At 36.2% G+C, this 26,379-nt stretch overlaps 1 protein-coding gene across 2 annotated transcripts in view; it reads right to left on the bottom strand.

Moving 5' to 3' along the window:
* NSF (N-ethylmaleimide sensitive factor, vesicle fusing ATPase) overlaps nt 1-26,379 on the bottom strand; it is a 146,211-nt gene that overhangs the window by 114,534 nt on the left and 5,298 nt on the right. For both annotated transcript variants that reach the window (XM_042914712.1, XM_042914711.1), the window contains exons 2-4: nt 7,988-8,073; nt 5,612-5,711; nt 2,327-2,366 (exon numbers count right to left, since the gene is read on the bottom strand). In XM_042914712.1, the coding sequence (XP_042770646.1) occupies nt 2,327-2,366; nt 5,612-5,711; nt 7,988-8,073 (226 nt within the window). The remainder of the gene's footprint in view (nt 1-2,326; nt 2,367-5,611; nt 5,712-7,987; nt 8,074-26,379) is intronic.

Below are 26,379 nucleotides of genomic sequence, written 5' to 3' on the forward strand. Positions count from 1 at the left end.
AGTAAAGAGATGGGCAAAGATATGCTGAGCAAATTAAAAACAATAAGAAAGCAGGGTTTGTAATCCTGACATCAAAGTATAATTTACAACACATTAAACAAGACGAAGAAGGATACTTTATGATGCTAATAGCCACAATTCACATTAAAAATATAACAGTTATGAATATCTACATACCAAATAACATAGAAACTACTATGTAAAGTAGATACTACAGGAGATGCAAGGAAAAATAGAATAGAAGAACACTAAGATTTTAACACACCAGTTTCAGTGCCATACAGGGCAAGTAATTCCATTAAGAATACAGAAGATCTAAACAGCATAATTAGTAAAGTAGAGCTTACAGATATATAGCAGACAATAAACCCTGATAACATAATATACCTCCTTCTCAGTGCACACGAACCATTTTCTTTCTCTGCGTGTGTGTGTGCACATGCATGTGTGATGACAATGCTTAAGATCTACCCACTTGGCAAAGTTTAAGTATGCACGTAGCATTGTTAACTACAGTCACCCTTCTACACATTAGATCTTCAGAACTTCTCCATCTTACATAACTGAAACTTCAATAACGCATCCTATAAATGTATTCTTCAAAAATATCACCATCATGAAAGGAAAAAAATAAAAGCCAAAGATTAGAGAAATGACAAGTACAATACACGATCCCGAACTGGATCCTCTGCTGAGAAGGAAAAACATGTTGTAAAGGAAATCACTGGGACAATTAACAAAACTGAAATATGAACTAGAGATTAAAGTTTCAACATTTAATTACATTAACGTTTAATTCCCTGAATTTGATTAATGTAAGAGCATATCTTTGTCCTCAGGAAATATACACTAAAGTATGAGATGTAAAGAGGAATGATTTCTGCAATTTAATCCCAAATGCTTAAGAAAAGAAATGTGTGTGCGCACATGTGTGTAGGGAAAGAAAGGAAATGAATTTTAAAAATATGGTAACTGGTGAATCTGGTAAAAATAGTATATAGGAATTCTCTTATTTTTGCAATTTTTTTGTAAATATCCAGTTTTTTAGGTTTTAAAAGCAAGCAGAAAAAAAGCTGACTTAAGTATTCTTGGCTTCTTCTCTCCTTCTCCTGCCGTACCCATGAAGTTGACATGAAACTAGGTGACAAGAAGATTCATAGTCCATTTTCCCAATTTTGACACAGTGCCTAGGAGACAATGCCAATATTTGCTTATTTGTCCCTTGGCTTATAATCCACAAGTAGCTTAGTCCTTTTTTCCTCCTGAGGTCATAACCTTCTTTCCACGCCCTCCCCCAATGAACTGTGATAACTTCATTATAAGATACACACTTCATTAAAATAAGCATACCGTTTGCTTAAATACTGCCACTCTTTCTTCTCCTTAACTTAATCTGATTTATCTTTCCAAACAAACATAAAAGAAAACATATCTCAGTATATAGTAAAATGGAACCATCAAATAATACCAATTATTCCTCTTAAATATATCTTAGATTTTTAAAAAATTTATTCCACAGCCATAATTTCACAAAGGCCTATTCAACTTAATTCTAGGCAAGTCAGATAATCTCCAAGCTATTTTCCTTGACTCCTGAATTCTCCCCATTCCTCACTATACTCCACACTGACAGCAGAATCTTTTCTAAAATTAGGATTTTGATGGACTCACTCAGAAATCTTCAGGAGCTCTCTATTGTCTTTGAATAAAATCCAAAAATTTTAGTATGTACTTTTAGGCCCTCCACTAACTGCATGTTTTCATCACTTAATACAATTCATTCAGGTAAATCCTTTCAATCAGGCACACATACTTCCTGAGCACTGCCTATGATTTGCTTGCTCCCATCTCAATGTCTTTTATTGATATTATTTCCCATCTTAAGAGGCTTTCTTCCTTATCTCTACTATGTAATGCTTTTCCCCTACTTCATAAACATGCTCAAAACTCCAGTGCCTAAAAAGATTTCTCTGGCTGATTTTTCAGCCTCCAATCAATTCATCCACTCCCATTCCATCTTAGCACTTTCACACAGAGGTCCCAATGGTAACACTTGTGCACTTATTTACTCTGTACACATTGTGTGAGCTATGAATAAGTGGATATTCTCTCCCCCATTAGATTGTAATTTTCAGGCAGACGTAAGTACCATAACTATTCACTTTCCATTCTCGTATGTCTAACCAGTAATATAAATAGGATGAACGTTTAATGGCCCTGATGACCAGCAACAGAAAATTTTACAGATTTCCACAACTATGAGAAAATCAGAAAGAAAATCCACATCAGGTAGCTAAAAAAAAAAAAAAAAAAAAAAATTACCTACCTTCTATTTCTTGCCCAATAGAAAGTCCAGCCCACTTTCGCTATAAAATAAAAGAAAAAAAAAAGACACTTAAAACCAAATCAATAAAAATTATAGAAATGAGGAAAAGGGGAATGTCTATGAATTTCAGTAATAGGAACACATTCAAAGATCAAAACGTGGTTTAGTGTTGTGTGTTGAACTGTGATCCACAAAGATATGCTGGAGTCTTAGCTCCTGGCACATACGATTACAACCATATCTGGAAAAGTGTCTTTGTGGAGATACAGTCGAGATAAGGTCAGGCGCACCTGGGTGGCTCAGTCGGTTAAGCAAACGACTCTTGATTTTGGCTCAGGTCATGGTCTCATGGTTCGTGAGTTAGAGCCCCACACGGACAGTGCAGAACCTGCTTGGAATTCTCTCTCTTCCCTCTCTCTCTGCCCCTCCCTCCCCTCTCTCAAAATAAATAAATAAACTTTAAAAAAAAAAAAAGGTCATATAAAATTAAGATAAACCATAAACCAATATGACCTGGTGTCCTTATAAGAAGAGACAGACAGATACATGGGGAGAAAGTCATGTGACGGTGGAAACAGACTCAAGTGATACATCTACCAGTCAAGCAATATCCAGGTTTGTTGGCAACACCAGAAACTAAGCATGGAACAGATTCTTCTGTAAGGCCTTTGGACAGAGCACAGCCCTGTTGACAATTTTATTTCATTCTTCTAGACTCCCAAACTGCAAGAGAATAAATTTAAGCCTCCCACTCTGTGGTACTTTGCTACAGCAGCCCCAGGAAACATATTTATATGCTATACTTTATATCTGAACATCTATTCAAAAACATACAAAGCTTGCCTTTGTACAATAAAACTGGCCTCATTGAGTACGAAGCTCCTTTGCACACTATACTGCTCCTGAAGGCCTTCATAGTATCAGATATTTCAGTGTTCTAAACATACTATGGTTACTTACACTGTTTCTTAGGATATCTCAAAAAGAAAGACACTCAATTCATGAAAACTAAATTAAAACTGGTCAGCTAATCTCTCCTGAAACCCAAGCAGGGATTCCAATCATTAGATGCTCCTGACTACTCTTTGTACTAGCCAAAGGATTTTCAGGCATTTGCAAGTAGACTTTAGCCTCTCCCAGGTCCAGACTGGTTGCAATGGCAAGAATGTACGAAGGCAGGCCAGACTGCATTTAGGCAGGAATTTAGGACTGGCTTGGTATGGATTCAAAATTAGTCACTACTGATAACGCTCCAAAGAACAGCGAGAAAAATAACTTTTGGCCAAAAATCCACATTTTGTCTACTCATCAAACAGCGTGGATTTGGGGGTGGACTGTGAAGATGCTGCATTGTGAACATGTGCAGCACTTGCTTTCCCTCCAGCTCCCTCATCGCAGGCTCCTTCTCCCTCCTCTGCCCTTCATGCTCTCTTCCGTCACATCCCATCTTGCTTCCAGCCGATGAAGAATTGAGCAGAATGCTGAGCAAGTCCAGACTTGGTATCACCAAGCAGCCAATTAGGTTCTGGACTTCAATCCCAAAGACAGACTCAAAGGATGACAGTAATAGTATTTATCATATGGAGTTATTTTGAGAATTAAATGAGCTAAAATATGCAATTATGCATTAGTATAGTACCTGGCCTATAGTAAGTATTAGGGTAATTTTTTTTTAAAAAAAAGCAGAGAAACAAGAAGAAATAATCAAAAACCATATTTCTGACCACCAAAATCCCAGCTCTGCAAAAGCTGGCAAACTCTAAAATATCCCAAACATCTTATGTATAGAAACAAATGTGAAAAGTAGTCCTGATAATAAAGAGGCATTCAAATAGAGAAAAGGGGAATAGTAAAGATCTCCCATAATCTTTCAGAGCTTCAAGAGATCTTTAACAGATCCCTAAAGAGTGTTTAATCTCTTTCCTTCAACCTCCAGGGTAGTAAATCACTGCTTACAAACATACTGGAAGGACATCAGGGTTCTATTACATTGCTGAGGACTATGGGATCAGCAGCATGAGTAAGACGATAAGGTAGAAAAGGACACAGACTAGTACCTGCAGTGCTCCTCAACTATGTATTAGGTGCCTATGGACAATGCTAGCCAGTTTTCCCACCACAGAATCCACCAACAGTTATAAATGTAATCATAATCCTTCCACTCATTATAAAGCCCAGCAAGTTAAATTGCAATTTGAGGGGTGCCTGGGTGGCTCAGTCGATTAAGCATCTGGCTCTTGGTTTCAGCTCAGATCATGATCTCACAGTTTGTGAGACTGAACCCCGCACTGGGCTCTGTGCTGACGTGGAACCTGCTCAGGATTCTCTCTCTCCCTCACTCTCTGCCCCTCCCCCACTCTCCCTCACATGTGCACACACGCACTCTGTCTCTCAAAATAAATAAAAACCTTTAAAAACACTGTAATTTGAGATAACTACTCATATCACATTCATTAGTGTGACATCATTGCATTTTCTTTTTTAATTCTTTTAATATTTATTTATATTTGAAAGAGAGATAGAGAGAGACAGAGCACAAGCAGGGGAGGGCCACAGAGAGAGGGAGACACAGAATCTGAAGCAGGCTTGAGGCTAGGAGCTGTCAGCACAGAGCCTGATATGAGGCTCAAACCCATGAAACGCAAGATCATGACCTCAGCTGAAGTCAGACACTTAACCGAGTAAGCCACCCAGGCACCCCAACATCGCTGCATTTTAAAATCACTATCATTAGATGTCAATTGTACAAGTAAATGTTATTTATCTTCTTAAATTTTTTGTTAATGTTTATTTATTATTGAGAGACAGAGCGTGAACAGGGGAGGGGCAGAGAGAGAGGGAGACACAGAATTGGAAGCAGGCTCCAGGCTCTGAGCCATCAGCCCAGAGCCCGACACGGAGCTCGAACTCACAAACCGCAAGATCATGACCTGAGCCGAAGTTGGATGTTTAACCGACTGAGCCACCCAGGCGCCCCAGTAAATGTTATTTTAATATATTTTCTTACCCTGCAAGTTAACACTGAAATAACCTGAGACTTAATCTGATAGCTACCTGATATTAGCACAGAATTTTTTTAAATTAGGAAAAAAAAAATCAAGGCAATAAAAGGAAAGTATAGTAGAAATGGGCAATTAAGAATGCATCTTTAAATTCCTTATATAAACACCTAGATGTTTTTCTTCAATATGAATCAATACAGTTATAGGAAGATGCTTGCTTGAAACGAATTGATTCTTCTAGGACTTTTCAGAATGGAAGAGAATAAACTAGCATGTGGGTTACCTGAGGTAAGCTGAATGCGATGCTCCCTGGAACCACTGATGGGTGGGTCCTCAGTGTAAATATATACCTGTGGTTGGGAGAAGTCCTCACAATCACATGCCTAAAAGACGGAAACATAGTTAATACTCCATGTCAAAGGAAATAAAAACATTAACTCCTGTGTATGTGTTCATTTCCAACAACTGATGCTTCATGAGTACCAGGTGGAAACGTGGCAGAGTGTTTGAGAGTCCTGAAGGAAGAGAACCACAAATTTCATTTCTAAACACTGTCAGCAATTCAAAATTTTTTCCAGGCAGAAGGGGTACCTCGGTACAAGCACACATCAAGCACAATCGGGACCAAGTTCAAGAGCATACATACCATCCAAAATATCATTTCCAATTTACATAAAACTGAAGATAATGATTTAGAATCTTTGATTTTAAGTAAAAATTAGAAGAAATTCCTCTCCTGAGAATTATTTCACATCTTTTTTTTTTTTTTTAGGTTTATTTATTTTGAGGGAGGGAAGGGGCAGAGAGCGAGAGCATCCCAAGCAGGCTCCATACTGTCAGCACAGAGCCTGACATGGGGCTCGAACCCACCAACCATGAGATCATGACCTGAGCCGAAACCAAGAGCCAGACATTTACCCAACTGAGCCACCCAGGTGCCTCTATTTCACATCAAATAGAATAAAAGGAGGAGAACCAAAGATAGAAGAACCAGGATACAACAACCCAAAAAGAGTTAGTTTTAGGACTAATCATTAAATCTCTGTAGGCTCTCATAACAGTTGAAACAGTAACAACCTATAAAATTAAAAAGATGGTAAAAACAAGGAATTGTCACAAAATACATCAACTTTCATATAGATATCAATATTTATTATTTCAAAGCATCTTTTGCTAATTCACTCTGCTCAGGAGTTACCCATGAACAGATAAAATATAGTCATCTCATGATAACCTCCTACACAGAGAAATTGCCAAGGACTGTGTGTGTAATAAAACCTTTAAACTCTATCTTGCAACAGCACTATCTTTTTAAAAATCATCTTTTAGAATGCTATGACTTTCTAAATATTAATGGTTAGTGTTTCTATACACTAGAACACAAGTTCTTTATAAGCGCTGTATTTCAAGTAAGCTCCATCATGAGTACAGCGAACATTTGACATATGTAAGAAAAGTCCATAAACAAATTCTCACACTAATTATCTATACCCCAGTTTATACAGAGAAAGTTCTGTGCTCAACTTAGCATCATAGAATTTTTAGGGCAAGAAACAATATTACTGCAATCATTCAGCCCCTTACTCTGAAACTGAAAACTACAGATAACTGGCAATTCTAACTTTGTAAAACTCATGTATTTTATAGATAGCTTTAAAAAAAAGGGCTCAGTTAAAATCCTGCCTTGTTGTTCCTTATTTCCCCAGTCTGCCTTCTGGTAGGGATCCTTTATCTCCACACCTCTATCAGCCTCAGAAGCATATGGATGGCACTGAACCTGGTAGCAGAGTTTTTAGAAGTTCTGGCAGTGGATGATGCGAATTAGTTAAAATAAATGACAACGAAAAAATACTTATAAAAAATACTTAAAAATACCTTGTTGTGCATCTTCCAATGTTCATTTCTTAGATCATCACAGTAGTAATTATCAAAAGAGCTAATAGTTATGGAGGTTTATTAATGTGCTAAGCACTATTCTAAACACTTTATCTATATAAGTCAATCTTCACAACTACCCTGAGGAAGATACGATCATCATCTCCATTTCACAGATTAGGACACAGAGGCTCAGAAATGATAAATAAGTTATCCAGGGTCACCCAGTTTGCAACTGGCAGAGCATCCAAACTCAGACAGTCTGACTGCAGAGCCAAAAACCTAAAGACTATGCTATATATGATTCATACAACTAGTATGTTTAGTTCTGCTAACAAAGTTAATAAAAATAAAAGCTACATATAAAAAGCTATGTATGATTTTAAAAACATATTAATCAAAGTTTAACACAGTAAAGACTAAAATACAGGGGCGCCTGGGTGGCTCAGTTGTTTAAGCAGCCGACTTCAGCCCAGGTCATGATCTCACAGTTTGCAAGTTTGAGCCCCGCATCGGGCTCTGTGCTGACAGCTCAGAGTGTGTGTGTCTCTCTTTCTGCCCCTCCCCTGCTCGCTCACGTGTGCGCTCTCTCTCAAAAAAAGAAATGAATAAATGTTAAAAAAAAAAAAAAAGACTAAAATGCATAACTCTCATCTTTTCCATTTTCCAACTTAGCAAGAGGAATAAAAAAATTATTTTTGAGTTTCCTAAAACACAAGTGCTCTCTAAAAGTTTCCAAAATACCACTTGGCAGGTTGGAAAAAAAACAAAGTTAGATACTCACTGGCCAGGCTGGAAATCCTTTTCATTCACAACTGCACAATTGGTTAAAGATAATTCATCTGTAGGGCATCTTGCAGCTTGCATACTCTACAAAAAACAATGATTAGGAAAAGAAAATTAAGTCATCTTTTATAACCTTAAAGAATAATTTATGCCTCCTGTCCTCTATTCCTCATCACCTGTAATAAATACCTATTGTTATGGACTCCCTGCATTCCTTCCTCTGTGATCACAGCAAACCCTTCCTTTGGGAAACTGTTCCTTCCCCCTTCCATATAGGCTTTTGTGGGCCTGCCAATCACAGCACACGTGCAATCACATAGAGTCCTATCCCATTCATAGGATTTATAGACATGTGCCAGAAGGACACTCTCCCCTGCCTCACCACTGCACGGTGGTCAAATTTCTGCTCTAAAAGACAGTAAAACTATTACAGATAAAGCAAAGGTAACAGAGACAAAGAAACAAATAGACACTTTGAAACACAGATCTGACAACCAAGTTAAAGCCCTTGAGACCAGTACTGCATTGGTTATGTTGGTTATGTACCAACAAATACTTTTTTTTTTACTCAAGCTCTTTTGATTTGGTTTTCCAACTCTTCTGATGAAAAGAATTTTGAGTGATTCAAATGCAATGAAGTAAATTCAGTACATTTAATCAAGTGTATAATGAAAGAGTATCTTTTTTTTTTAATTTTTTTTAACATTTATTTATTTTTGAGACAGAGAGAGACAGAGCATGAACAGGGGAGAGTCAGAGAGAGAGAGGAAGACACAGAATCTGAAACAGGCTCCAGGCTCTGAGCTGTCAGCACAGAGCCCAACGCGGGGCTTGAACTCACGAACCGCGAGATCATGACCTGAGCCGAAGTCGGACGCTTAGCCGACTGAGCCACCCAGGCGCCCCAAAAGAGTATCTTTTTATAAGAGATCCCAAGTGGCATGGACCACATCTCCTATGGATTAAGAAAAACCATCTTCTAAATATCTCCCAACAAAGGTAACTGAAAGGCATATTTTTTCAAAACAGCAAGTAATATTTTTGATTAACAGCTACTAGCAAAACATTCCTTCACATAATGTACTTAACCAATAACTCCTCCGCCATTCTCTTGGATTTCCTAGTTAGTGAAATATGACCCTTTTAGTCATGACACATAGTTTATGACTCAAGTGCTCATTCTTCAAACCTCAAGCCAAAGCTGATTTTTCTTTAAATTTGTCTCTCAAAAATGTATAGGGCAAAATAAACTACCTTTTGCTTTGCTTCTGTTTTAACTAAAAGGCTAGTCTCAATACACTTATGCCAATCGTTTAGAACAGTGGTCCCTAAAGTGGGTTACGTGCACCAGAAGGATCTACAGATAATTCACATATCAAATTCAACTGCAGTTAGAAACAGACCTCTGAATAGGTGTATCATAAGATATCAAGCCAAGATTTTAAAGAACAATGAAGCAGCAATTGGTTTTCTGTATTTTTTAATAAAATAAAGAATATTTTTCACCTTTAGTTCCTCCTTTTTATCTTTTCGTATATACTTTACCATGTATATAAACTGAGTATATCATTTATAAATAAATATGTAAATATATTGCAGATACATGACCAAAGATGTTTTTCTTATGGGATTCATAAAATATTTGGAAATCATTAATATTTAGAACATGAGAGAATAAAGCCTGGGTCATAACTTTGCTTTATGAATGAGACTGTATTTTTGCCCATAGTCAGTGTGACCAGATATCTGACAAAAGCGTACCAAACTTTTTTAGTTTCCCACCCATCCTAGGGTCTCTCTCACCTATAAGCTTCTTCCTTTTATATTCTTCTCTCTCCCCTAATGCCGAGCCTCTTGCCTAACTAAACTCCTGTTTGTTTCAACAATTCTCAGCTCAGACATTACTTTTTCTAGAAGACCTTCCCAGACACCTTCCCCTCCCCATTAGACTGATATAATAAACTTCAAATGAAAGTATCTGACTGTATTTCCATGGTCTGTTTACATGTTTGCATTGCATACAAGACAGGAAGCTTCTCAAGGACTCAGATTATATCCTGCTTACATCTGTGGTTCCCCAGAGCTAGCACAGGGCTTGGTAGAGTGCTCATCAAACACCTGCTGAATAAATGAACTTATAGATCAATACAAATCTACCTAACTGCAGAATAAACAGTTCAAAGGACATGTATTCAAAGGACATTTCAAGGTTATTTAGGAAGTGATCTAATTTAAATTATCTAATAGTTCAAAATTGCACAGAACTGATATAGCCACAGTAATAATAAATTTACAAAACATTAAGTTAACCTTTTCATTTGTAAATGTATTTAGCTGTCAAAGAGGTGGTGTCCTTGAAAAAAAAAAGTGAAAAACTCAGTGGAAGTCATCTGGCTGGCCAACTACAACAGATGCTGTGAGCAAAAGGCCTCCCTACTGGAATCTAGAAGCATCTGTGTTCTTATGATAAGCCAAGCAGGGTACCTCATTTTTCATCAAAATATAAATTCCTATAAATAGTAGTTGTTTACTTACCACAGTAATGCCAGGGGAAAATTCCACAATTTTTCTAACATTGACCTTGCCTCTAGGAAACAAATAAAAACTCAGCCACTACAGCTGCGCAGCTCTTATGAAATGAAAAATACTACACGGATAGGCAATTTTATATAAATTCAGTTATCTGAGTGACTACATTTAACCATCTAAATGCTGTAAAATGCTTTCACTAATAATTGAAATGTAAAAAAATTATTAACTCTGCTACTCAAAAGAATAAAAATCTCAAATCCTTAATGGAAACCTTAGAAGTAATTATATCATTACTTGAAAGCCTTTAAAGTGTAGAAAGAGAATTTGCTTCTCTTAATCAAAAAAACACTGGGAGGATTTAATCAGGACTCCTCTCTGCAACATTATACAGTTTTCAAATTTAAACAGCATACTTTTGTCCAAAGGTCCACTTTAAAAATTAGATTACTCAAATATAGGCTTTATTGTCTTCCAAAGAATTTAGGAGGGTAAAATAAACATAAAAAAACACAGAGCATAGTACCTAACTAGAAGAGCTCCTTACCAAATAACCACCCCTACCCTAACTACCTGCAACACTCCTGAATCCACTGGTTCTTCCTTTGTGGTACTCGAGGCCTTGGCTACATCTCTCTAGAGACACACGAATCCCCCACGGGAAAGGGAGGTAGGACAGAAAATATGAATTTAGCCAGTGGGCTCAGCTAACAAGTCTTACTCAATTATTTTTTGTCAGTGACCTTTGCTGAAAAATAACATTTTAAGAACTGCACTGTCCAATAAAGCACCACTAGGCAAATATGACTATCAAAATTAAAATTAATTAAAGTTCAAAATTCAGTTCTTGGGGCGCCTGAGTGGCTCAGTCGGTTGGGCGTCCGACTTCGGCTCAGGTCATAATCTCGCAGTGTGTGGGTTCCAGCCCCATGTCGGGCTCTGTGCTGACAGCTCAGAGCCTGGAGCCTGCTTCGGATTCTGTGTCTCCCTTGCTCTCTGCCCCTTCCCCACTTGCACTCTGTCTCTCTCACTCTCAAAATAATAAACAAATATTTTTAAAAAATTTTTTGTTTAAATTCAGTTCTTCAGTTGCATTAGCCACATTTCAAGTGCCATATGTGGCCCATAGCTATCACCACAGAAAGTTTCATTGGACATTGCTAGTCTAGAATAAGGTGAGAAAGGCCATCAGTAATACCTGTCTTCAGGCCTATGGATTCACTCCGTGCTATCAACTCCTATAATAATAATTTCTGTTAAAATTTTGAAGTCACATGGGCCTGAAAGTGATGGGGTAGGAATCAATTAAACTAGTATGTCCTATAGTTATCTCTCAAAGAGCCTGTAGGGATACTTTTACCTTATCCATTTCAGACCAGTAACTATTCACATAAATGAACCTCCTGACATCCCTTTATACTGAAAAAGAAAAAAAGCAAGTTCCCATTTTGGTCTTTTTGGGAAACACCAAAGAAAAATGTAAAAGGCTGACAACATTAAATACTGGCAAAGACATAATATAGTTTCTTATAAAATTAATGTGACCCAGCAGGTATGTGCCTAGATTTTAGTCAAGAAAAAAGAAAACATAGCTACACTTATACACAGATATTCACAGCTTTATTCACAATAGCCAAAAATTGGAAATAACACAAATGCCTACCAACACATGAATGGATAAAAAAACTGTGATATATCCATATAATGGAATACTACCTAGCAATTAAAAAGAAACTAACTACAGGTACATATGCAACAACATGAGTAAACTTCAAAAACAAAATGATGAGTAAAAGAAGCCAGACACAAAATAAGAGTTCATCCTACATTATGTAAAATTCATCTCATATTTGGATGAAATTCTAGAAAAGGCAAAATTAATCCGGAGTAACAACAACAAAAAAAGATCCATCAGGGGCTCCTGGGTGGCTCAGTCAGTCAAGCGTCCGACTCTTGATTTTGGCTCAGGTCATGATCTTACCACTTTGTGAGATCAAGCCCTGCATCAGGCTCTGCACAGTGAGGAGCCTGCTTGGGACTCTCTCTCTCCCTCTCCCTCTCCTTCTCCGCCCCTGCCCCTGCCCCTGTTTGCATTCTCTCTCTCTCTCTCAAAATAAAGAAATAAACTTAAAAAAAATTTTTTTTAAATCAATCAGTGGTTGCCTGAGTGAAAGGGACACCAAAGCAGCATGAAGTAATTTTTTGAGATGACAGAAGTATTTTCTACCTTGATTGTGTTTTACTGTATACAGGTTATACCTCAATAAAGTTCAGAAATTATGTTCTGATTTTTTAATGGCTGGACAATCTCTAATAGTTCCTATTGCAAAGACAGGATAAATGACTTTCGATAGAAAGTCAAAATGGGGCCCCTAAATCTATATAACAAAGACCCAGACCTTGAGATGTCCATAGTAGGACATGTCTGGTAGGAAAAGATACTTGGGTCTGCAGAACAGACTCCCCAGCCAGTCCTCAACCCAGATGTAGGGATTATATAGAACTAAGAGAATGGTCAGATCTACCTTTAAAAGGCCAGTCCAAGGGTGCTGCTCGTACTGGCCTGCTAGTCCTGGGCATAGGAAGTGAAAGAGGAAGGATAAAACCCACACCTCCTTCTGGCACAAATGTCCCATACCGGCCATCAGGTGGGGAATTCTTCCTCCTGAGAAGAATAAGGATGTTTTTCCCCTGTAATGATTCTTCCCTTAAGAGGCAAGGAAGTTTGAACTAAAGTTCCACCTTCCCTATGGGCTGGGATGGAAAAGTGACCAAATAGGAACTGTGCACCCACCCACACAAATGTAACAATGAGAATCAAATGAGATAATCCTCATCTACTGCATGGAGTAAACGCTTACTGAATCTTAGCTATTATTATAACTATCCTAGAGATATTCAGAAATAGAAGAAAAAAAAAAATCACAGACACCTAACTCCAAATAAATGCCAGAAGTAGGAGAGTGGTTAAAGGAATCTCAAGGATGCAGCAATGTCAAGGTACTTCTGTGTGGACTGACAAGGGAAAAATGTCCACAATATAGCGCTAAATTTTTTTAAAACAGTATGTAGGGTAAGCTTTTTTTAAAAAAATAAAATACACACTAAATTGTTAACAGTAGCCACTACTGAGTAGAAACTGGAAGGAATAAGGGGAACACTTTCACTTTCCACAATTCTAAACTGTTTTTACAATAAATAACCCTTGTTGTAGGGAAATTTTAAATATAGGAAGTTTTTATGTACAAAATTGTTCTCCACAGCATTATTTTAACAGTGATGAATTAGGGGCAGCTGGGTGGCTCAGTCAGTTAAGTGACACTTGGTTTCGGCTCAGGACATGATCTCACGGTTTCATGCGTTCCAGCCCCGCGACGGCTCAGTGTGGAGCCTGCTTGGGATTCTGTGACTCCCTCTCTCTCTGGCCCTCCCCAGTTCATGCTGCCTTTCAAAATAAATAAACAAACTTTAAAAAAAAAACAAAACAGTAATGAATTAGAAGCAATGTAAAAATACTATTTCTAAGTAAAGGCTACCCAAACTACAATATACCCACTTAATTAAATATCATATAACCATCAAAAGCCTCATAATATAGAGGGTTTTATATCACAGGAATGTGAAAAAATATGTTTTACCTTACACTTTGATTTTTTAATTTCTTTTTACTTATTTATTTTTGAGAGAGACAGAGACAGCACAAGTGCAGGCGGGGCTGAGAGACAGAATCCCAAGCAGGCTCTGTGCTGCCAGCTCAGAGCCCGATGTAGGGCTCCAATCCCTGAACCGTGACATCATGACCTGAGCCGAAACCAAGAGTAGGACGCTTAACCGACTGAGCCACCCAGGCACCCCTGCAGCTTGATTTTTTTTTTTAACTGTAGCAAGTCAACTGACTGAAAACGCATCAACATATAAAAAACAATTGTGAATGGATAATGAAACTACAGGTGATTTCATTTCTTTCCATCTTTTCCACATTTTCCAATTTTAAAATATAGATATCATTTTACTAATCAAATTAAAATTTTGTTTTAAAGTTAATTGATTGCATTTCCCTTTAGACCTCTGTCTGCTTCTCTACAGACAGTTAGGACCATGCACATTAGGAAAATAAGTCCAAGGGCATGCCTAATAAAAAGCACTGTCCTTATTCATAACATACAAGACATTGTCTCATCATTTGTGTGTGGTTTTTTTTTTCCTTCATAATTAAATCATGTTGTTTAAGCTAATTTCCTCTGATAACAGTATGACAAAGATTTTTGTAAAGAAAAAGTACTTTTGGCAAACTCAGTAAGATGCTATAAAATGTGGTCTGAAACTCAGAACCATTAGATAAATATATAAAGAGTTAAAGATTTATTTATATTGGACAGGTTAAACAATGACAGCATCAAAATGAGCACTAAATCATAGCCATTTAACTGAGTCCTTAGCACTGTGAGTAAATAATTTCCTGTCCAAGGCTGCAATAATTTGGGAAAGTTCATCAATGCCTTAAAATAAGTTACCTAAAAATTTAGAGAAGTACCTGAAACAATTATCTAGCACATGACAGGGACTCAATAAACATTTGTTGAATTTAAAAAATTTGGAGAAATGTATCTAGAAAGTTGAAGAAAATTAATGCCTATCCAAGCAGATAAATACAGAAAATCAAAAACTGCTATAAATAGGAAGTTGACAACAGGTTCCAATTACAACAGAAACAAAAAAATGCTTAAAGTACTAGAAAAAAGTTTAACAAAAATACATAAGATCTTCATGAAGAAAACCAATGGAAATACATAAGAGAATATCCAAATAAATGCTGTTATCGTCTGCAATGACTCAATATTGTAAGGATATCATGACCTCCAAATTAACCTATAAATGTGATGTAGTTATAAGCAAAATCCCAAGGGGTCATTCACAAATTCAATCTAAACTACAACTGGCAAGTAAAATACAGCAAGAAAAAGGGAGGGAAATTTTTTAATTTTATAATTGATTCCTTGAACTACATGGATTTGAACTCCACTTCTATGCAGCTTTTTTTTTAATAAATATATTACAGTATTATAAATGTATTTTCCTTTTGATTCATGTATGTGTACGTATACACACACATATATACACATATACGTATATATATGTATATATGTGTGTGTATACGTACACATACATGAATATATATGTATATATACATTCACATACATATATATGTGTGTATATATGTATACACACATATATGAATATATATGTGTATATATATGAATATATACACACATATATGAATATGAATATATGTGTATATATGTGTATATATATATGAATATATATACATATATATGAATATGTATGTATATATACATTCACATATACACACACATACACTAATATATATGTATATATACGTATATGTGTGTGTATATATATATGAGTTTGTAATTAAGTAAACTTTATGCCCAACATGGGGTTCAAACTCATAACCCTGAGATCAAGAGTCACATGCTCTATCAACTGAGCCAGCCAGGTGCCCCCCTTATGATTTTCCTAACATTTTTTTCTCTACCTTGGGGTGCCTGGGTGACTCAGGAAGTTAGGCATCCAACTTTGGCTCGGATCATGATCTTGCAGTTCGTGGGTTTGAGCCCCATGTTGGGCTCTGTGCTGACAGCTTGGAGCCTGGAGCCTGCTTCAGATTCTGTCTCCCTTTCTCTCTGCCCCTCCCCCCCCCAACAAATAAACATTAAAAAAAAATTTTTTTTTAATTCTTTCTCTAGGTTAATTCATTAAGAATACAGTCTATAATACATACGGCGTACAAAATGTGGTATTAAACTGTTCATCAATAAGACTTCTTGTCAACACACTATTAGTAATTACGATTTGGGGAAGTCAAAAATTCTAAGTGGAATTTCAACTGCACGGGGAGTCAACGCCCCTAACCCCCATGGTCTTCGAAGGTCAACTGTATTTGCCTCACTCTAGTTACCACTTTGTTTCTCACAAGAAAATTACTTCTCTCTAAATGATTTTTTTTAATATGGTTCATTCTGAATACCACATTAAGAGAAATAATTCTAATTTTAAGGTAAATAACCTGAAGACTGCATATTTGTATCCTACAGGTACCTCCAATTTAATGCAAACAAGTAATATAGTTCCATTTCATCACTTTCAAGGATCACAACGTTCCACTGTAACCTCAACCGTGCTAGCACCCTGATCTTAGACTTCCAGCCTCCACAACTCTGAGAAATAAATTTGTTGTTTATAAGTTACTCAGTCTCTGGCATTTTATTATAGCAACACAAATAGATGAAGACAATCTCCTAGAACATACAATTCATCATGTAAAACATACACTTCAGTGTTTTTTAGTATATTCACTATGCTGTGCAATCATCACCACTAATTCCAGAACATTTCCACCAAACTCCATAAAAGAAACCCTATGCCTATTAGTAGTTAGTCCCAATTCTCCCCCCCCCCCCCCCCCCCCCCCCCCCCCCCCCCCCCCCGCTTCACCCTCTGATAACCACTAATTTACTGTCTCTGTGGTTTTGCCTATCTGGACATTTCATATAGATAAAATCATACAATCTATCATCTTTGTGTGACTGGCTTCTTACATTTAGCATAATGTTTTCAAGATCATCTACATTGCAGCATATGACTGGATTATATTCCATTGTATGAACATTTGTTTATTCATCAGCGGATGGTTATTGGGTTATTTCCACTTTTTGGCTATTATGAATAATGCTATGAACATCCACATAACAAGTTTATATAAAAACATGTATTTTCAACTCACTTGGTTATATACTTAGGAGTAGCATTGCTGGGTCATTCTGTTTAACTTTTTGAAGAACTGCCAAACTATTTACCACAATGGCTACAGCATTTAAAAAATTCCTACCAGCAGTGGATAAGGGTTCCAATTTCTCTGCATGAGCACCCACACTTTTTTTTTTTTTTTTTTTTTTTTTTTTTACTATAGCCAACCTATAGTGTGAACTGGTATCTTATTGTGGTTTTAATTTGCATTTCCCTAATGACTATGATGTTGAGCATCTCTTCATGTACTTATCGGTCATTTGCATATCTTTTTAGGAGAGATGCCTATTCAACTCCTTTGCCCACTTTTATTTTTTTTTCCCTTTGCCCATTTTATATTGTCTTTTTATTGTTGAATTGTAAGAGTTCTTTATATATTCTGGATCCTAGACCCTTATCAGATAGGATTTGCAAACATTCTCTCCCATTCTACGGGCTGTCTTTTCACTTTCTTGATAGTGTTCTTTGATGCATAAGAGTTTTAAATTTTGATGAAGTCCAAATTATGTTTTGTGCTTTTGTCATATCTAAAAAAATCGCTGTTTAACCCAAAGTCATGTAGATTTTTACCAACGTTTCCTTCTAAGAATTGTATAGATTAGATCTTTGATCCATTCTGAGTTAATTTTTGTATGTAGTGTCAGGTAGGGATCCAAATTCATTCTTTTGCATGTAGGTAGCCAGTTGTCCCAGCAACATTTGCTAAAAAAAAAGACTATTCTCTCCCCCATTGAATGGTCTTGGCCTTCTTTTTGAAAATCAATTCATCATGAATTTATGTGTTTATTTCTGGATTCTCCATTCTATTTCATTGGTTTATATGACTATCCTTTTACCACTGTCACATCATCTTGATTACTGTAGCTTGGTAATAAGTTTTGAAAACAGGTGTGTGTCCTCTAATTTTGTTTTTCATTTTCAAAATTGTTGTGGTTAAAATGGCTTTGCATCTCCATAAGAATTTTAGGACCAGCTTATCCATTTCTGGAAAAAAGGCAGCTGGAATTTTGATAGAGATTGCATTGAATTTATAGATCAATTTTGAGAGTATTTCAATATTAATAATATTAAGTTTTCTAATCCATGAACACAAGATGTCTTTCCATTTACTTAGATTTTTAATTTCTTTCAACATGTTTGAGTTTTTAGTGTACAAGTCTTGTACTTATTTGATTAAATTTATTCATAAGTATTCATAATATTATATTCTTTTTGATGCTATTGTAAATGAAATTGTTTTCTCAATTTCATTTTCAGATTGTTCATTGCTAGTATACAGAAATGCAACTGATTTTGTAGATTGATCTTGTATCCTGCTATGTTGCTGGATTTATTTTTTATAAATCCTTTAGGGTTTTCTATATATAAGATCATGTCATTTGCAAACAGATAATTTTTCTTCTTCCTTTCCATTCTTTTTTTTTCTTTTTCTTGCTTAACTGCCTACCTAGAACCTCCAATATAGTGCTGAATATAAGTGGCAAGCGTACACATCCTTATCTTGTTCCTGATCCTAAAAGGGAAAGCTTTCAGTGTTCACCAGTAAGCACAATGTTAGCTGTGAATTATTCTGTTAGTTGAATTTGGCTTGTTGAACTGAACTTACACAGTGCCAACTCAAGGTTGCTCTGAGAATCTAACAAGATCTGTGAAGGTGTTTTCAAAACTGTAAAATACCATTTAGTTTAAGATACACTTATTCAGTAACTTAGTGCTCTTACTCTAAAGAGTTATCTCTAAATCTTAAAGAAATAAAAACAATGTTTGTGAAGTTTTTTTAAATTCCCAACATCCTGATGAAAGTTTAGCACCTACATCCTTTTGAAGAATGAAGAGGAAGAGAAGAATCTGGAGAAGGAATCAGAACAAAACTAGAAGGCCTAAAGCCTCCTCCCAGTCTCAACCCCTAAGTCTCTTACCTATGGACTCTTCACTTAGCACAACACAGGGCATTCAGAAAAGCAGAAAGCAGAGATGTAAGACAGGCAGGAAGCAAGAGGCAGCATGGTACAGAGAAAAGAACACAAGATTTGGTGGAAAAACTTAGCCATGATTCTAGCTGTTCAGGAAAAAAATGACAATAAAGAAAAAAACAAACCGTGTGGCACCTAAAAGGACATTTAGATAGGTCTAATAAACTTCACATCTTCAAAGGTACAAAATCTAGTGACTTACATCTATAAGTCCACACTGTATTTATCTAAATTGCTGATGTTAATCTGAGTCATTATAATTAAACATAATGTTAATAATTCATGATGTATGTGCTTGTAATATGAAGAAGTTCCTCATTTAATAAAATCAGCTTGATAATAAATATAAGCACAATATATTCATATTATTTATATTTTTATTATTTACAAATAATTGAGTAAAAACTTGGCTGTTAGAAAGCAAAAATTACAACCTATTTTTTGTTCAATGGAACGAATATTTTAATAAATATCTGTAACATCCCAGACACTTTGCTGTGTGTAGATGCTCAATTAACAATGAAGCAGTGACTTTTATTTTTTTGAATACTTAATAAGAAAAAATAATTTTTATTATTTATTTTTGAGAGAGAGAGAGTGCAAGCTGGGGAGGGGCAGAGAGAGGGGAACAGAAGATCAAAAAAGCAGGCTCTGTGCTGACAGCACCAAGCCCAAGATGGGGCTTGAACTCCCGAAACGTGAGATCATGACCTGAACAGAAGTCAGATACTCAACTGACTGAGCCACCCAGGCGCCCCCAAGTCCATGGTTCATAACTTTGGCATACATCAGAATCACTTGCAGAATGTGTTAAAGGAGACTGCAGGGGCCCCACCCAGCAGTTTCTAACTTTCAGTCTGGGGTTGGGCCTGAGAATATACATTTCTGACAAGTTCTCAGATGATACTGATTAGCTGGTCTGCAGATTCCACTTTGAGAATCACTGTATTAAATAAGGAGAAATGAACTTTGTAAAAACAGAAATACTGACAGGTTCGTATCTTCCTACAATAGAAGAGAAAATGTGAAAAAGAGGCTTCAATAATGCTCTTGGGCCATTTCATCATTTAACTTGATAAGTACAATTAAAATTTTTTTGATGCTTGATAAGTAGTAAATTGACTGGAAGGCTTTATATACAAAAATTAGTAACCAGACTCAGTATCAGTGCATGGAGAAAAAAGACTAGCATGAAGTCCAGCAACTGTTTAAAGTTTGATCTATGCCACGTTTTTAATGATCTGATAGTGTGGCAGAGAATATAAAATTAGAATTCAAACTACATTGTCTAAAATGGCAATTTATTTAAGTACTTTGAAATAAATGTTCATCCATTCACTCAACAATCATTCATTCAGTAATACCTCCACACGAAGCTCTGTTCAAGTCTTTATCATCTCACAAAATGTTGTCAATAATATTCTCTAGGGAAAAAGTAACTAGGATAACTAAATTTTTTTAATTCTCCCACACTGAGGTTCTTTGGAAGACCCAGAATCAGTGATAATTGCTATTCTCATCGCTTGTCAACCAAGAAAATGTTTGTTCATATGCATATAACACTAAAAACACTTCACAATATTTAAAAATCCACCAGCAAAATACTCTTTATTAGTGAATGTTGGGTTTCAAAAATGACAACTTATTTCTTACTTTAATAATTTTCCCATTTTCTCCACTACCAAAGATCTATATGGTTAGTGCAAAACACGTAAGAACTTTAGCACTTCATTCTGAATTTAGCAAAGGACCAAAATACCCTGCATTACTCATAAACAGCTGATGCTAATTCATTTGGTATTAAATCTATAGAGCACAATGTGTTAGTACTTTTTGGCTTCATGTCAAAAAAAGAAAGAAAGAAAGAAAGAAAGAAAGAAAGAAAGAAAGAAAGAAAGAAAGAAAAGAAAAGAAAATCAGCTTCCTTGAGCAATTCAGCTGAATTTTGTTGAAGTGGTCTTTGTATCTACCCTTGTAAAATAGAAGAAAAAAAAGTAGGTCAAAATCAATAGCAATAAAAATAAATTTTAAATTTAAAGAAAATGATATTTTTTAAAAGAGGAAAGATTATTATCATATGGAAAAGGGCCAAGAAATGCCAAATAAAGAAAAATAAAGAGGGAGCAAGAATAATTTTAGCATATAGCAAGAATAATTCTAAAGCTATTGTATAATATATATAATATTAAATAATATATTTATAATAAAACATATAATCTGATATATTTAATATAATATTAAAGCTATTTTAATTAAAACACTGAAACTGGTGCACATACAGGCAAACAGAATATGAACCAAAATAGAGTCCAAACTTAGAGTGGACATAAAACACAGAGAGCATTAAAAATCAGTGAAAAAAAGGGTGGACTCAATAATGATATTAAGATAACTGGCTACACATACAGAAAAGATAAAATTAGCTTCCCAATTCACAGCAAACACAAAAATAAATTCCAGATGAATTAAATACCAAAATGTAAAACGCAAATGTTAAACCATTTAGAAGAAAATATTCAAGGTAGGTAAAGATTTCTTTTAAAACACACAAACGTAATAATCATAAAGGTAAAAAAAAAAAAAAGGTATTTATAGCTAGCTCTAATGAAATTTGTTTTTGAGAGACAGAGAGAGCGAGCTGGGTAGTGGAAGAGAGAGAGGGAGACAGAGAATCTGAGTGGGCTCCATGCTGACAGCTGAGAGTCTGATGCCAGGGTCAAACCCACAAAACATGAGATTGTGACCTGAGTTGAACTCACTTAACCGACTGAGCCACCCAGGAGCCCTTGCTGGCTATAATAAAAATTTAAATGTAAAACTCTGTGGGGCGCCTGGGTGGCCTGGTTGGTAAAGCTGACTCTTGATATCAGCTCAGGTTGTGATCTCATGGTTGTGAGATCAATACCACATCAGGAGCCTGTTTGGGATTCTCTCTCCATCTCTCTATGCCCCTCCCCCACTTGTGCTCGCTCTCTCCCTCTCTCTCAAAATAAACATATGTACATAATAAACAAACAAACAAACTCTATAACTGGGAAAAGATCACTACTGTCTGGGAGAAGCTATTTGCAACTAAATAAATTCCAGGGGTGCCTGGGTGACTCAGTTAAGGTTCTGACTTCTGCTGAAGTCATGATCTCGGGGTTCCTGGGTTCCAGACCCCCACCCCACGTCAGGTTCTCTACTGTCAGCACAAAGCCTGCTTGGGATCCGTCTCCCTCTCTCTCTGCCCACCCCCCCCCCCCCCACTCATGCAAGCTCACATGCTCTCTCTCTCTCTCTCTCAAAAATAAATGAACATTAAAAAAAAAAAAAAAAAAAAAAAAAAGAGGGGCACCTGGGTGGCTCAGTCAGTTAAGCCTCTGACTTCGGCCCAGGTCATGATCTCACAGTTCGTGAGTTCAAGCCCCATGACAGGCTCTGTGCTGACAGCTCAGAGCCTGGAGACTGCTTCAGATTCCGTGTCTCCCTCTCTCTCTGCCCCTCCCCTGCTGTCTCTCAAAAATAAATAAACGTTAAAAAAAAAAAAAAAAAAAAAGAATTAGATTCCAAAGCATAACTTAGTCCCTACAAAAGGAAAACTCTACAAATCGATTTTTTAAAAATTGCTAATGGCCCAACAGTAAAAATGGGCAAAGGTGATTCACAAAAGAGGAAATCCCAATGACCAGTATGAAAACTGCTCAATCTCACGAGACGTTAGGAAAAAAATGCAAATAAGATTGTTTACATCCATCATATTGTAAAAACTAAAATGTCTGCAATGTTAAGTGCTGGAAAGGACATGAGTAACAGGCACTCGTATACTGCTGGCAAGACTGCAAACTGGTATAACCAGGTAAAGACAAAGGTAACTCATCACCCAGCAATTCTACGTAGCAATGTCCATGTCTCTAGACATATATCCTAAAGAAATTCTTACATATGTATGTAAGGAGACATATAAAAGAATGTGCACTCCAGAAAAAAATTAGAAGCCACTTAAATTATCCTCAGATAATAAAACAGATAATTTTGGTATATTCACAAAATAGAATACTACGTAGTCAACAGAATTAACTGGCTCTCTATATACCAACATGACTAAATTTCAAATGCCATTTTAAATTTTAAAAATGCAGGTTGCAGAAGGAAAGATACAGTATGACACCATACACACAGAGTAAAACACAAAATATATTACTTATGGGCACAAACATACATAAATGTGCACAGAAAGGATCTATACCAACTTTAGGAGAGTGGTTATTTCTGGAAAAGGGTAGTGGAATCCAAAGGAGAATCAAAAGGGATTCAATTCGATCTGCAATGTTTTATTTCTAAAATTTCAAGTTCTGAAACAAATATCACAATATGTTACCACTTAAATCTGGAAGGTGAGCATATGGATATATATGTTATTTTTCAGCATGCTTGAAATCTCTTAAAATGTATATAAATTATACTCGTTTGAGTGCATAGAACTTCTAGAAACAGTTATAGTCATGAAGGGAATATTTAGTTTCCACCATAAAAAGTTGGAAATTATAAGATTAAATCACTAGGAAACTGAAGGTAGTATAATGTAGACCTCAGAGCCCATTCAAGGGTACTAATATTAAAGTATGAAAAAGAATCTCATAAAGAGATTTTTACTGGTACGCCTGACTGGCTCAGTCAGTAGAATAAGTGACTCTTGATCTCGGGGTTGTGAATTCAAGCCCCACATTGGGTGTAGAGATTATTTAAAGAAATAAATCTTTAAAAAAATAAGTAAAAAGCCTCAGAGAGAGAGCAAGAGAGAGATTTTTACCTGAGATACAATACCCAGAGTACAGATCCTTAAGAACTGCATTATAGCAAGTGTCTAGTGCATGGCCAATGCAGAGGTTTCTAAGGGTTCACTGTTCTGCCAATTCAAGAATTTTCAACACCACAATAATATACTTTCACCTTACGCCTCTGCACCTTCATTTAAATACTTGAAAAAATCCACCCATTTTAAGCATAAATTCCTCTGGTTTCAAAAAGGTATTTAATAGTGCTATAAAGACTTCCTTTTTGTTTTCTAAAATCTACAGCATTTGAAGATACTTTTAAAAATTTCCAGTAAAGTAACATACAAAAACAGTAACTACTGCGTGTAAGGCTGCACAAAGTTGATACACTTTAGATACCATGATTTTGATTTAGGAAACAAGACTACAAAACATTCTGTATTACTTGTTTTGACTTGTGGTATTGCACATAAGCTATCCCCAATTTACAAAAAGATGTTGTTCACTCACAAAAGGTTACAAATGGCTACATTTCTAGACTAGGCTACAAAAGTTTCATCACTGTAGTAACTGATACTAAATACACTAGCCTGCCCTCATCAAAACCAATATTAGGTAAATTTTACCTCTAACATCTTTCTACACCTCTTTCAACTCCTAAGACAGTTCTCTCCCTTAGATTCCTATTTAACATCACCCTACTCCTATTTCTTCACAACAAATTACCTCAACTAGGTGTAAGAATTCATGAAGTGATCCACTGGATTTATTGGCATTAATGTAGGCATATTTTCAGAAAGAGACTATGGAATCTCTGGCAAGTGAGATTTCTGGCAATTTTAAAAGACAGAGTACAAAAAGTTCGGGTGACGTGATAAGCCCTTCTACTTTTCTTTTCAGTAACCAGGTGGTGCTGACGGTATAAGAGGCCCAGAAGGCCACACCACTGGAGCAACTTTACTAAGGAGCCTCTCCCTACTCAGAGTCAGCTCTCCTAAGCAAGTAAGGCTGCATTTCAGATTCTTTCTTTCCTCTACTTCTGATTCCACGGTTCCAAAGAAGCTGTAGCACAAGAGTTCTGACAGACAGTGTGGAGGCCTGGGGCAGCGGTAGCCGTCTGTCTGTGGAGTTCATTTATAAATAAGAGTCTGCGTTCAACGGAAGTAATAAGAATTGGAACTGTAGAATCTGCTTTATTACCAGCAAAAATGTAAAACAGCCAAGAATAGTTACTACCTAATTGAATCGTTTTGAAAGGCCAAAGGAGGGGCGCCTGGGTGGCTCGGTCGGTTAAGCGTCCGACTTTGGCTAAGGGCATGATCTCACGGTCCGTGGGTTCGAGCCCCGCGTCGGGCTCTGTGCTGACAGCTCAGAGCCTGGAGCCTGTTTCAGATTCTGTGTCTCCCTCTCTCTGTGACCCTCCCCCGTTCATGCTCTGTCTCTGTCTCAAAAATAAATAAACGTTAAAAAAAAAAAAAAAATTTTTAAAAGAAAGGCCAAAGGAAACCAAGTAAGTTTAAATCAATTCATCATTTATTATAAAATGTATCCAGCTTACAATTCCATATTTTTTCATACAGTAAATATACTAAAAAAAAAAAAAAAAGTTAAAATTTTTCTTTTAGGTTCTTTGCCTTTCAAAATTTTTATTTTTTTAAGCAATCTCTACACCCAACCTGAGGTTTGAACTTACAACCCTGAGATCAAGAGTCACACACTCCACTGAATGAGCCAGCCAGGTGCCCCAAGGTTCTCTGCTTTTCAGATTAGGAGCTTCAAGATATTTTAGGATTAGTCAATTTCTGATGACCTAAATGCTATATGCTGAATAACATCACACATTTCATTGTTAAGCCAATTTCCCAGATAAATTAAACATGATGCTGCCCTTTTTTGGCCAAAACAGCAGAGGACAAGATATACAGGTTACTAAAGCTACCAACAGCAACAATCAGTGATACAACAGGGGGAAAAAAAAAACAAAAACCACCTTCAATTACAAAGTGAATATAAATACCATCTACAAAATATCAGAATGTCAAAATTAAACTAACCAAAAGCAATAATTCAAAATAGCTTTTCCCCCTAAAAAGGAAATTCAGAACCCATTTAAAAAGTATTACAACAAGGCTAACTCTATTTGCTAAACATCAATAGTTACTAGGAAATTATGATTATCACAAGATAGAAGACAGAGAGGGGCCAAAGATAGACAGGCCAATCAGATTTTCCAAAAGACAGAAGGTAGTTTTTGAAAATCAAACTTTGGCAGCAACCTCCAAAAGTTCTAGCTAAGGTGAATC

This window comes from Panthera leo, chromosome E1, assembly GCF_018350215.1.
Source record: "Panthera leo isolate Ple1 chromosome E1, P.leo_Ple1_pat1.1, whole genome shotgun sequence".
Lineage (NCBI taxonomy): Eukaryota > Metazoa > Chordata > Mammalia > Carnivora > Felidae > Panthera > Panthera leo.